This window comes from Piliocolobus tephrosceles, chromosome 16, assembly GCF_002776525.5.
Source record: "Piliocolobus tephrosceles isolate RC106 chromosome 16, ASM277652v3, whole genome shotgun sequence".
In the NCBI taxonomy this organism is placed as follows: Eukaryota; Metazoa; Chordata; class Mammalia; order Primates; family Cercopithecidae; genus Piliocolobus; species Piliocolobus tephrosceles.
Genome location: NC_045449.1, coordinates 75,553,565 through 75,566,230, shown reverse-complemented (window position 1 = coordinate 75,566,230; position 12,666 = coordinate 75,553,565). Strand labels below are relative to the sequence as shown.

Below are 12,666 nucleotides of genomic sequence, written 5' to 3'. Positions count from 1 at the left end.
GCAAGACTCCGTCTCAAAAAAAAAAAAAAGATTTGCACATTACAATTAGCATGCCTAATCAAAAAGTCATGAATACCTAAATTAAACTGTGTAACCAAGAGGCAACACGTGTTCTTTTCAGATGTTCACACAGCGGTTCACAAAAGTGTAGCAGTTACGAGACTACAATAAAAATCTCCATAACTTCAGAAAACTAGCTGGGCTGTGGCTCATGCCTGCTGTCCCAGCGATATGGGAGGCCAAGGCCAGAGGATCGCTTGAGCCTAGAAGTTCCAGCTGCAGGGAGCTATTATCATGCCGTCTCACTCCAGCCTGGGTGACAAAGTGAGACCTCATCTCAAAAAAAATTATTATTATTATTATTTGTTGTTGTTTTTGAGATGGAGTTTTGCTCTTGTTCCCTAGGCTGGAGTGCAGTAGCGTGATCTTGGCTCACTGTAACCTCCGCCTCCGGAGTTCAAGTGATTCTCCTGCCTCAGCCTCCCAAGTTGCTAGGATTACAGGCATGCACCACCACCCCCAGCTAATTTTGTATTTTTAGTAGAGACGAGGTTTCTCCATGTTGGTCAGGTTGGTCTCGAATTTCTGACCTCAGGTGATCCACCTGAATCAGCCTCCCAAAGTGCCGGGATTACAGGAATGAGTCACTGCTCCAGCCACACACACAAAAAAGTTTTAAGGTATGAGGTTCAGGCCGGGTGCGGTGGCTCACACCTGTAATCCCAGCACTTTGGGAGGCCAAGGTGGGTAGATCACCTGAGGTCAGGAGTTCGAGACCAGCCTGGCCAACATGGCAAAACCCTGTCTCTACTAAAAATACAAAAATTAGCTGGACGCGGTGGCAGGTGCCTATAATCCCAGTTACTCAGGAGGCTGAGGCAAGATAATTGCTTGAACCCAGGAGGCAGAGGTTGCAGTGAGCCAAGATCGCACCACTGCACTCCAGCCTAGGCAACAAGAGCGAAACTTCGTCTCAAAAAAAAAAGGAAAATATGGAGAGTCAAGTGATTCGTGATAAGGCAGATGCCCAAGCCATGGTGGGGAGCAGAGCCAGCATTCCAGAAGCTTTCAGAAACCACTGGTGCCACCTCCCAGTTACAGGTTTCCCAACCCACACCCTCTGACTTTATGGGGATTGTTCCCCCTTTTTTGTTTTACCACCTCAGTATGTGTCCTAAATGCTACATTTTCTTTTCTTTTCTTTTTTTTTTGGAGACGGAGTCTCGCACTGTCACCCAGGCTAAACTGCAGTGGTGCGATCTTGGCTCACTGCAACCTCTGCCTCCCGGGTTCAAGCGATTCTCCCGCCTCAGCCTTAGCTGGGATTACAGGTGCCCACTACCACACCCAGCTAATTTTTTGTGTTTTTAGTAGAGACAAGGTTTCACCACGTTGGTCAGGCTGGTCTCAAACTCCTAACCTCAGGATTCGCCCGCTTCAGGCTCCCAAAATGGTGGGATTACAGGTGTGAGCCACTGCGCCCGGCCCTACATTTTCATTGTGCTTCTTTGTTTATTGAGACAGTCTCACTCTGCTGCCCAGGCTGGAGTGCAGTGGTGCAATCTCAGCTCACTGCAGCCTCCACCTCCCGGACTCAAACGATCCTCCCACCTCAGCTTCCCAAACAGCTGGGACCACAGGCGTGTGCTTCCATGCCCGGCTAATTTTTAAAAAATTTTTGTAGAGATGGAGTCTCACTAACTTGCCCAGACTAGTCTTGAACTACTGGGCTCAAGCGATCTTTCCATCTTAGACTCCTGGCTAGCTGGGACTACATGCACGCACCACTACGCCCATCTCCGTTTGTGTCCAAGTTTCTTTTCTTTTTTTTTTTTTTTGAGGCCAAGTCTCGCTCTGTCGCCCAGGCTGGAGTGCAACGGCCGGATCTCAGCTCACTGCAAGCTCCGCCTCCCGGGTTCACGCCATTCTCCTGCCTCTATGTTTAACGCTTTGAAGAACTGCCAGATTCCTTTCCACAGCAGCCGCCCCACCTTCCATTCCCAGCAGCGCTGGATGGTTCCAATTTCTCCACAGCCCCACTAACATTTGCCAGTGTCTGTCCTTTTGATTTTAGCCTAGTGGATGCTGCGGCATCTCATGGTGGTTTTGATTTGCATTCCCTTAATAACTGATAATGCTGAATGGTTTTTCATGTGTTTATTGGCCATTTGTATACTTTCGTTCCCATCTTGTGTCAATAACAAAATTCTTTCTTGTAAGAGTTTTCTTATATATTCTAGACCATAGTCCCTTATCTGAGATGATTTACAGAGATTTCCTCCCATTACGCAGGCTGTCTCCCTCTTTCCTGATAGTGTCCTTTAAAGTATTTATTTTTTTTGTCTGTTTTGCTCTTGTTGCCCAGGGCTGGAGTGCAGTGGTGCAATCTTGGTTCACTGCAACCTCTGCCTTGCAGGTTCAAGCGATTCTCCTGCCTCAGCCTCCCGAGTAGCTGGGACTGGTGTGCTCCACCATGCTTGGGCAATTTTTTGCTATTTTTAGTAGAGACTGGGGTTCACCATGTTGGCCAGGCTGGTCTCAAACTCCCGACCTTAGATGATCCACCTGCCTCGGACTCCCAAAGTGTTGGGATTACAGGCGTGAGCCCCTGCACTGGGAGAAGAGACTTTTATTTCCCCACTGAATTGTCTTGGCATCCTTGTTGAAATTTCTTGACAATAAATGATTATTGTGTAACTTTCTGTAAACTATGAAGTCACTTAAAAAAAAATGCATGGAGGCCGGGTGCGGTGGCTCATGCCTGTAATCCCAGCACTTTTTAGGAGGCTGAGGGGGGTGGATAACTTGAGGTCAGGAGCTTGAGACCAGCCTGGCCAACATGGTGAAACCTTGTCTCTACTAACAATACAAAAAGGAGCCAGGCTTGGTGGTGTGCACCTGTAGTCCCAGCCAGTCATGAGGCTGAGAAATGAAAATCACTTGAAGCCGGTAGGTGGAGGCTGCAGTGAGCCGAGACCTCACCGCTGCACTCCAGCCTGGCCGACAGAGCAAAACTCCATCCAAAAGAAGAAAAAAAAAAAAAAAAAAAGCACAGAGGTCACTGCTGACTCAGCAGGTGACTGCTGAAATGCTGACTCAGCAGGGTCCAGATCTGTCCCTGGCACCCAAGTGTGAAACTGGCTTCTGACTTTCGGACCAGGTAGTCTGCAGGGCCTATGGAGTAAGGGCCGTGAAACCCCAGGACTGACATTCCCTCTGACCTACCCCCACCCTGGGCCTGTACCCTGGCCCTGGGGAGCTGGGGTTTCTGTGGAGGGTGGGTAGGGAGCCCTGCCCACTGGCCTCCTCTCCCACCCCACCCTCTGCACCCTGCCCTGTGGTGGTCCACTGCCAGGCCTGGCCCTGCCAAACCAGACTGGGAACTTTCATCCCGTGACTGGCACTGTTCCAGTGGGGCTGACTGCAGGGAAGGGCTGTGGGTGATGCCAGCCTCCGGGGTGACCCTGGTATGAGGGCCACTTCCTCCAGTGCTCCCATCAAAGCAGCTCCGAGAATGTGGTCCCTGCATCTGCAGTTTTTGGGATTTGCTGGCCAGAGCTGCCTTTTTGAACCACCTGGTTTCTTAGGAAGCAGCAGCCTTCCCCCTGAACCTACCCCCCCGCCCCCGGCTGTGAATTTCCAACCTGGGCACTGGGTACCATGTACAAACTTCAGACCTCCCGCTGATCTCCAGTTCAAACAAAACCAGCTCTTCACAAAATGCACATGGCGGTCAGAGAAATGTGAGCACTGAATGGATATTTGAGGATATCAAAGTTTTTTTTTTTTTTTCTGAGACAGGGTCTTGCTCTGTTGTCCAGGCTGGAGTGCAGTGGCACAATCATGGCTGACTGTGGCCTAAATCTCCTGGGCTCAAGTAATCCTCCCACCTCAGCCTCCCAAGTAGCTGGGACTACAGGTGCGTGCCATGACACTCAGCTAAGTTTTAAATTTTCTGTACAGATGGGGGTCTCACCATATTGTCCAAGCTAGTCTCGAATTCCTGGGCTCAAGAGATCTTGCCTCAGCCTTCCACAGTGCTCGGATTACAAGTATGAGAGACCACACCCGGCCCACCGTTACATTCTTTTTTTGAAACGGGGTCTCATTCTGTCACCCAGGTTGGAGTGCAGTGCTGCGATCACAGCTCACTGCAGCCTTGAACCTGCAGGCTTAAGCGATCCCACCTCAGCCTTCCAAGTAGCTGGGACTACAGGCTATTTGCACCACTGCACTCCAGCCTGAGCAACACAGTAAGACCCTGTCTTAAAAAAAAAAAAAAAAAAAAAAGAAAAGGCCGGGCGCGGTGGCTCAAGCCCAGTACTTTGAGAGGCCGAGAGGGGCGGATCACGAGGTCAGGAGATCGAGACCATCCTGGCTAACACGGTGAAACCCCGTCTCTACTAAAAAATACAAAAAACTAGCCGGGCGTGGTGGTGGGTGCCTGTAGTCCCAGCTACTCGGGAGGTTGAGGCAGGAGAATGGCGTAAACCCAGGAGGCGGAGCTTGCAGTGAGCTGAGATCCGGCCACTGCACACTCCAGCCTGGGCAACAGAGCGAGACTCCGTCTCAAAAAAAAAAAAAAAGGGCCTCTTTGGGAGGCCAAGGTATGCAGATCCCCTGAGCTCAGGAGTCTGGGACCAGCCTGTGTGGTAGCACAGTGAGACCCCAATTCTACAAACACACACACACATTAGCCACGCGTGGTGGCCCATACCCATAGCACCAGCTACTTAGAAGGCTGAGGCAGAAGACTGGTTTGAGCCCAGGAGGCCCAGGTTAGTAAGCCAAGATCACGCCACTGCACTGCAGCCTGAATGACAGAGCCAGATCCTGTCTCAAAAAAAATAATTAGTGCTTGCTGTTGGTGGGTTGGCCCCATGCGGTCTACTCTACACTGCCTGAGACCCCTCAACCCCAGACTCCTCGTCTCGTTCCCTTCCCCCCAACACCAGTTTTGGCTCCTCCTACTTAAGCAATTCCTTCACCCAAAGGCCTCCCAAATGCACAGCGAGGACCCTGGCTCCTCCCCAAAAAGCCTTGGCCTTGTCCTCCTTAGGGGGTGCAAGGGGTCCTGCTGGTCTGGACAGCAAGGCAGCCAGCAGGCAGGCGGTGCAGGCAGGAATAGACGCGGCAGCTCCCGGCATTTATTGACTGCAGCCCCCCACAGAGCACACTGCCTTTCCCAGGTGGGGCGAAGCCCAGCGACCAGGGAAGCAGAGAATGCAGCAGCCACCCCGGGGGACTCCTTCGGGAGACGACCCTGAGGAGGAACTGCAGCCCGACTGGGCCATTCCCCCAGGGAGCCAAGCGGGAGGGCCCAGGGACCCGAGGGACACCTGCACGATTCCTGAAGACGAGACCGCCTGCTGGTGAGTGGAGAGGCTTTGGCAAAACTGTTAAAGCCACTGTGGGGTGGATGGGGGCGCGCGGGACCTCGGTGGCCCTTCACCCTCACCCGTGATGGCTCCAGAACCTCTCTGGGCCCCTCCCTCCCAGGCCCTTGCTTGTGGTCTGCGTTGTTTGTTCCTCCCAGCCAGCCGCAGGGTCCTGGGGAGAGCTGCGGCTGCCCGAGGACATGGAAGGTCTGGCCGCGCTCAGCGGATACAAAGTGCACAGCTAGCACTTGGGTGAGCAACAGCCAGGGTGCACCCACACTCTGCCACCCAAGTCCTCGATGGAAAGTGCTGGAAGATGCTGCTTTGGGCCTCAGAGGCAGGAGGCAGGGATAATACCCTCCCCTGGCCCAGGAGAGGGGAGAAATCAGCCTCTGGTAGCCCGTTCCCCTGAGGAGCTGCCAGCAGGAGGGGCAAGGCCACGCAGCACCCAGCCAGGAGAGCCTGGGAGCCAGAGCAGGGTTGGGGGTGCAGCTACAGCTGAGAGGGGACGAGGCCAGGAGGAGCTCAGCCAGCAGGTGGGGGGACAGCAGGGGCCTGCTGGGGAGGGCGGGTGGCCGGCGAGGTTGCGGGCCCAGAAGCAGGTGCTGGGCTTGGGACTCTTTGGAAGAACTTAGCGCAGCTGGCCTGGGGGCCCAGCCATTCCCACGGCCGGTCAGGATGGCACTTTGATGCCAAAGTTTTTGCGTAGCTGTTCCAGAAACACAAAAGTGAGCACGGTGTGGGGGATGAGGCGGATGCCAGCTGGGACGAGGCCCTGGAGGGAGACAGGGAAAATGAGAGACACAGAGTCCGAAGGGACCCGCTCCCCATTGCCCGAGCCGCCACCGCCGCCACCACTGCACCTTGTAAAAGGCCAGAGGCCCCAGCTTCGCTGTCTCCACGGCGCAGTGGAAAACGCCCTGCAGAAAACGCAGTGAAACAATCAAAAAGGCTGCTTCTCACCCACAGGACAATGAAAATCCCCTCCCAGGCACCAGCCAGGCACGGTGGCCTGGGGACTCTCAGTGTGGGTTGTGGGTGTGAGTGGCAGCTGCTGGCTGGTAACAGGTCTGCAGGCACCGGCCAGGTCAATGGCTGCCCTGCTTGCTCATGCAGTACAACCAGGGCCCGAGGGTGCAGCCCAGGGTCCAGCGGGCGGAGGGGGCTGTGAATAGAACCATGAGAACCAGGGACGCAGCACGGCAGGGTCAGGGAGAAGAGCAGGGACAGAGCCATGGGCTCTGCAAACATGGAAGCCCCATGGAGCTGGCGGGGGCCCGAGGGAGGAGAACCAGAGCATTTACGAGGCACAAACTGCCATGAGCAGCACCGCCTCCGTTAATCTGTGAAAGAAATGTTTTGGCTGGGCACAGTGGCTCACGCCTGTAATCCCGGCACTGTGGGAGGCTGAGGCGGGCGGATCACTTCAGGCCAGGAGTTCAAGACCAGCCTGTCAAACATGGCGAAACCTTGTCTCTACTAAAAATAGAAACCTTCACCGGGCACCGTGCCGTGTGCCTTTAATCCCAGCTACTTGGGAGGCTGAGACAGGAGAATCATCTTGATCCCAGGAGGTGAAGGTTGCAGTGAGGGGGGGGAAAAAAAAAGAAAGGTTTTTTTTGTTGTTGTTTTTTTGAGACAGAGTCTCGCTCTGTCGCCCAGGCTGGAGTGCAGTGGTGCAATCTCGGCTCACTGCAACCTTCGCCTCCCGAGTTCAAGCAATTCTCCTGCCTCAGCCTCCAAAGTAGCTGGGACTACAGGCGCCCGCCACCACGCCCAGCTAATTTTTGTATTTTTAGTAGAGACGGGGTTTCACCATGTTGGTCAGGCTGGTCTCCAACTCCTGACCTCATGATCTGCCCACCTCGGCCTTCCAAAGTGTTGGGATTACAGGCATGAGCCACCATGCCCGGCCGAAAATAAATGTTTTACAAAAGAGTCTCACTCTGTCACCCAGGCTGGAATGCAGTGGTATAATCTCGGCTCACTGTCACCTGGACCTCCTGGGCTCAAGGGATTATCCCACTTCAGCCTCCTGTGTAGCTGGGAGGCACATGCCACCGAGCCTAATTTTTCTTTGTTTGTTTGTTTTTGTTTTTGAGACGGAGTTTCACTCTTGTTGCCCAGGCTGGGGTGCAATGGTGCAATCTCAGCTCACTGCAACCTCCGCCTCCCAGGTTCAAGCGATTCTTCTGCCTCAGCCTCCCGAGTAGCTGGGATTACAGGCGCATGCCACCATGCCCAGCTAATTTTTTGTATTTTTAGTAGAGATGGGGTTTCACCATGTTGGCCAGGCTGGTCTTGAACTCCTGACCTCAGGTGATCCGCCTGCCTCGGCCTCCCAAAGTGCTGGGATTATAAGCGTGAGCCACCGCACTGGGCCCCTAATTTTTGTATTTTTGGTAGAGATGGGGTTTCAGTATATTGCCCAGGCGGGTCTTGAACTCCTAGACTCAAGCGGTCTGGCCGCCTCAGGCTCCCAAAGTGTGGGGTTACAGGCGTGAGCCACTGCGCTGGGCCAATAAGTCTTTAAAAACAAAAACAAGGCAAAGGCACTGAAAGGCACGACCCCTCTCCGGAGGCCAAGTGCTGTGCAGAGATAGACAACTAGAAGGGAGGGGTGCCCTTCCCCGGGTTCCCAGTGCGAGTGTCCGCGCCCTGGAGAGGTGAGAGGACTCGCTGGGCTGCACAGCCTGACTGCACAGGCAGGGACCCGCTCACCTGATACTCCCCCTTGGAGTTCATCAGACGGGTCTTCAGCACATCCAGGGGCTGACACAGGAACGTGGCACATCCACCCTGGAGAGGGGGCTCGTCACCAGCGGCCTGCCAGGTACCCCTGGCACCACTGCCGAATCCCACCCGCATGTCAGTCCAGAAAGAGCCCCTCGACCTGACTCCTGGGGAGGCCAGGAACATGCTGGCGGGGGCACCAGGCTGACCCATGAGCTCTCAAAGCCCTGGCACCCACTTATGAGCCCCAGGGGGGACTGCCAGATGCCCGAGGCCCCCGCCTTCCCCAGCGCCTGCCCCATCCTGGGTGCCCTCAGCTCCCAAGGCCGGCCCAGGGACACCCACCCTGGCCACGCCAGCCACTTACCGCAATAAAGCTGGCGACAAAGTGAGTAAAGATGCTGTCAGACAGGTACCCAGTGCTAAGGACCAGCTGCTTGGCCTGGTCGTAGCAGGACAGCTGCAGGGGGACAAGGGCGGTCAGGGCTGCAGTGGGGGGCCCAGCTCAGGGAAGCACACAGTGCCCCAAGCGACACCACCTGGCAATGGCCAAGCACCTGCTCCGTCCATCCGTGAGGCCCAGAAAGGGGAGGCACCTGCCCGAGGTCCTTCACAGGCTGCAGCCCTGACCCACCCATGCCCCAATCCCGCCCCACTAAGGCCACAGCTGGTGGTTCCCCAGGAGGGTCTTGGTGCCCAGTGCCTTGTTCTATGGCCCCTCTAAAGATGGAGGTCAGAGGTCACAGGCACTGCCCACACCCACCCCACACAGGAGGCCTACCTGGCCCACGGTGACTAAGGCCCCTCGGCTGGATGCCATGGTCGCACCTGAGAACAGTCTCCTCAAACCCTCTGCACAAGCAAGGGGTGAGGCAAGGGGTGAGGCCAGGCACCTGGCCCAATTCCTCGGTGCCCAGTCCTGCACAGCGCTGCCCCCCCCGACTGCAACCCCAGACCCTCGCCTGTGCACAGCACAGCATAACCTGCCCCTCACCTTCACGAGCCACGCGGTACAGGCCGTCCAGCGCGTGGGCGTAGCTGCCGGGGACACAGAACGACCACATGAGACTCCCCCTGACCACTGGCTCCCGCAGAGGGTCCTCCCAGGCCCTGTTGCTGGCTGGGGGTTCTTGAGGAAGCAGAGGCCTCATGGGCCTGAGGAGCTCTCCCTGGGAACATCTCAGGCTGGTCCTACCATCCCACAGCCACCCCGTCCACCCCGCTGGCCCTCAGGGAGGAGGCTCCATCTTTTCCAACAGAGCCCCTGGATGGGCACCGCTCCTAAAACACAGGCCTCCTGCCTGCCAGCCCCCGGGAGTCCTGAGGGAACACCGTCTGTGCACAGCTAGAAGCCAGAACTCCCCAGGGTCCTTGGAAGCGGCGGGGAAAATGGCTCACGCTACAGCTGGAGCGGACCCTAGGCCCTGGAAAGGCCCCGGGCCATGGCAGGAGGGAACAGTTGCCCTGAGCTGGGCAGGGAGGCAGTGCCTCCTTCGGGCGTTTCTGTCGCATGCGCTCTCTCCATACCTGGGGATTTCACCTCCGCACTCACCGCCCTGAGTGCAAACAGGCCCAGCCCGCAATCCAACCAAGCTCTCCCCACAGGAAGAACCCAAAGGTCCTGGGGGGCGGAGTGACACCCCTGAGTCCAGAACAGCCGTCAGGACCCTCCATGGACCACACAGGCACCGCAGCCTGCTGGAGTCCCGGCTAGGTCACGGCAGAGCAGCTGGGGGTCCGCTCCCGCCCAAGCCTCCTGCACCCCAACCACCCGAGAAGGCAGGACTGCCCATGACTCACTTGCGCCGCTGACCCTGGGGCAGCTTCACGTCATTCTGCATCCTGAAACAGAAGCAGGTGGCGGGAGGGGCAGGCGGGCCGAGGGGCCTGGGCAGCCCTGGCAGAGCCCCACGGGCAGCAGGGGAGCTTATGTTGGTCAGCGGGGCCCACAGGACAGGGCACGCCGGGGCTCAGGGACACCCACCCTCCTATGCCCAGGACACCAGGGTCTGAGCGGCTTGTTCCAGGCTGACCCCACCCTGCGAGCAGCCCTGGCAGGCCCTAGCCTTGCAGGTAGGGTGGAGGAGACACCAACCTGACGTTGACCAAGTCCGCGGGCGTCCCCACGAAGCCTCCAGCTAAACCTGCGGTGACACAAACCCCAGAGACAAGCAGAATGACACGTGGCGTCCTCAGCCCACCTGGCCACCCCGTGCCCCTCCCACCCGGCAGCTCACCGCTGATGGAGCCCAGCAACACCTTCTGGTGGAAGGGGAGGGGCCCCTGGCTGCCCTTGGCCACGCGGTCCCGCACAGTCTCGTAGATGGCGAACCGAGTCAGGGAGTAGGTCATCTGGGGGAGAAGGGCCCGGCTTGGAGGGGTAGGCACGCCCCACACCCCTCAGCCTCACCACCCTGGCCCAGCCAGGGCCCCCCTCAGCCCAAGGGTCCACAGGGACCCTGACGGGCCATGGGGCCAGCATGCAGCTGAGCCAGTTCACAAATCTAGAGCTGCACCCTGCTTTCTCTCTCCCTGGGCCTCAGTTTCCCCACCGGTAAATGGCGGCCTCAGGCCCAGCCCTGAGAACTGGGTGGCTGCCCATGGAAGGCCCACCCTGGGGTCACCAACTCTCGGCCTGGTAGGTCCTTCCTTGCACAAAGTCTTGAAACAGGGACGGAAGTAGCTTGGAGGCCCACTGCAGGACTGAGTCCATCTGGGAGCCCCGAGGGTTCGTGGGGAGTCCGAGACTGGCACCCGCCGCACACCTGTCTGCACAGCGAGGCGCTCAGGCCGCTGTAGAGCGCCAGGATGCCGTCGGTGCGCACCACCCGCAGTGCCATGCCCGTCATGCGCAGCTTCACCTCCTGCTGCGTCTGCAGATGCACCTGTGGGAGCGAGTGTTCTCAGACCCCACAGCGACCCCAAGGGATCGGTGCCAGGTCCATCCAGAGAGGCGGAAAGTGAGGCAGGACACAGTGATAAGGCCTCCCACGGCCCTGCCCCGGGACTCCACACCCCTGCTTGGAACCAGCTCACACCATTGCTTTCCAACAGCAACCACATCGGCGGACACGGAGCCAGAGGACATGGAGCTGAGGGTGCCCGTGAGCCCCGCGGGCGCCTGCGCTGCACCTGAGTCCTGGCTGCACTGGCCACAGGGGCTTGCCATTCTCCTTCTGCAGATGAGGAAACTGAGGCACGGGGCGGTAACGCACCCGCTGGTGCCATCAGGATTTGGGCCCAGCGAGGAGACCCCAGAGCCCTACTTATTATCCACCACACCCTGTCTCAAGAGGGACAAACGTTTACGGGGACTCAGACACGGGCAGGGAGGCTGCAGGACATGGGAGACTGAGGAGGTAGCCAGAAGGCCTTGAAAGGCAGCAGGAGCTCAGCAGCGGACAAGGGGACGGTGCGGCTGGCGGCAGGGCACAGCAGCCTCCTCCGCAAAGCACCTAGGAGCTGCGGGCAGGCACTCGGGGGCCGTCAGCCCGACAACCTCCCATTCCGTTGGCCTCCATCACTCACAGGACCTCTGCCTCCTGGCCTGGCCAGCTGAGAGCTCCAGGCAGAAACAGGGTGGGCCAGGGCCAAAAAGGAAGGCCAGCATCTGGCCCAGGATCCCAGCTCCTGGGTCCCACTCCCAGCACTGACCCCAAAGAAACCCATCCACTGCTCAGTGTGACCTGCACACGCGTGGCCCCTGTCACACACACCCAGGGGGGCGGCAAAGATGGGTGGGGACAGAGAGGGGCCTCCCATTGTGCTAGCCCAGCAGAACAGAGGGACTGGGCCACACAGGCAGTAGCCCCTGTCCAGGCCAGATGCCACAGTAGGGACTGTAGGGACACAGAAGTGATCAAGAAGCTTTAAGACGATCTTTCAACAGCCAGAGAGCCCTGGTGAGCAGTCCTCAGGGGCACACCTTGACCACAGCCCCATATGCTGCCAGCAGCTGGCTTCTTCCAGCCTTCCAGGCCAGAGGGCAGCCCCGCCTCCACACGGGCTGCCTTCCCTGCCTCCCCCAGAGAATGTTCTGCAGCCAAAGAGTGCCTGATGGGGTGGGGCCAAGAGGCAGTGAGGCTCAGGGGGCTTTCAACACCCAGAGGGCCCGTGGGAGAGGCCCTGGGGGAGGGGCACCTGTGCGGCGCCCAGGAGGAAAGGAAGAGCCAGATGCCAAGGAGGGGCTCCTCCTGCCCACCCCAGTGCCTTCCTGTCGCTGGGACTGCATCTCACTGGCCCTGGCTGCCTGTGGCCTGGGAGCTCTGCAGGCCTCTCCCAGGACCAGTGAGGTCTCAGGTACCCCAAGACGCCCACATCTGCTCACCTGGCCTTCACACAGTGGCCAGCAATGTTGCTCATTAGTAAAGCCAGTCCCCTCAAAAGTTGCTGGAATACAAGTCCCCTAGGCAGGCTGCTAAAATAAAGGTCCCCCAGACGGGTGGCTGCCCAGTGACCACAGCCAGGTTCACAGGGCAGGGCCCGCTGGGCAGACTGTGCAACGCCTTAGGCCCTTTCTTCTTTGTTCTCTGTGGCAAGACAGGGTCAGAAAACA

General features: G+C 57.8%; 2 protein-coding genes across 2 annotated transcripts in view; both read right to left on the bottom strand.

The window, feature by feature from the left end:
- Window positions 1-4,760: 4,760 nt before the first annotated feature.
- LOC113225101 lies at window positions 4,761-6,043 on the bottom strand (the record flags this gene model as incomplete). The annotated part of the gene is made up of 1 exon (XM_026455916.1): window positions 4,761-6,043. A coding segment is annotated over one exon (1,059 nt), but the record flags the coding sequence as incomplete, so codon positions are not given.
- The window catches only part of SLC25A10 (solute carrier family 25 member 10), an 8,877-nt gene continuing 1,343 nt past the window's right edge, over window positions 5,133-12,666 (bottom strand). The window contains exons 2-11 of the mRNA XM_026455853.1: window positions 10,877-10,996; window positions 10,349-10,463; window positions 10,207-10,255; window positions 9,912-9,953; window positions 9,106-9,149; window positions 8,893-8,963; window positions 8,479-8,571; window positions 8,100-8,177; window positions 6,242-6,298; window positions 5,133-6,153 (exon numbers count right to left, since the gene is read on the bottom strand). Of these exons, the coding sequence (XP_026311638.1) occupies window positions 6,052-6,153; window positions 6,242-6,298; window positions 8,100-8,177; window positions 8,479-8,571; window positions 8,893-8,963; window positions 9,106-9,149; window positions 9,912-9,953; window positions 10,207-10,255; window positions 10,349-10,463; window positions 10,877-10,996 (771 nt within the window). The 3' untranslated portion in view covers window positions 5,133-6,051. The remainder of the gene's footprint in view (window positions 6,154-6,241; window positions 6,299-8,099; window positions 8,178-8,478; window positions 8,572-8,892; window positions 8,964-9,105; window positions 9,150-9,911; window positions 9,954-10,206; window positions 10,256-10,348; window positions 10,464-10,876; window positions 10,997-12,666) is intronic.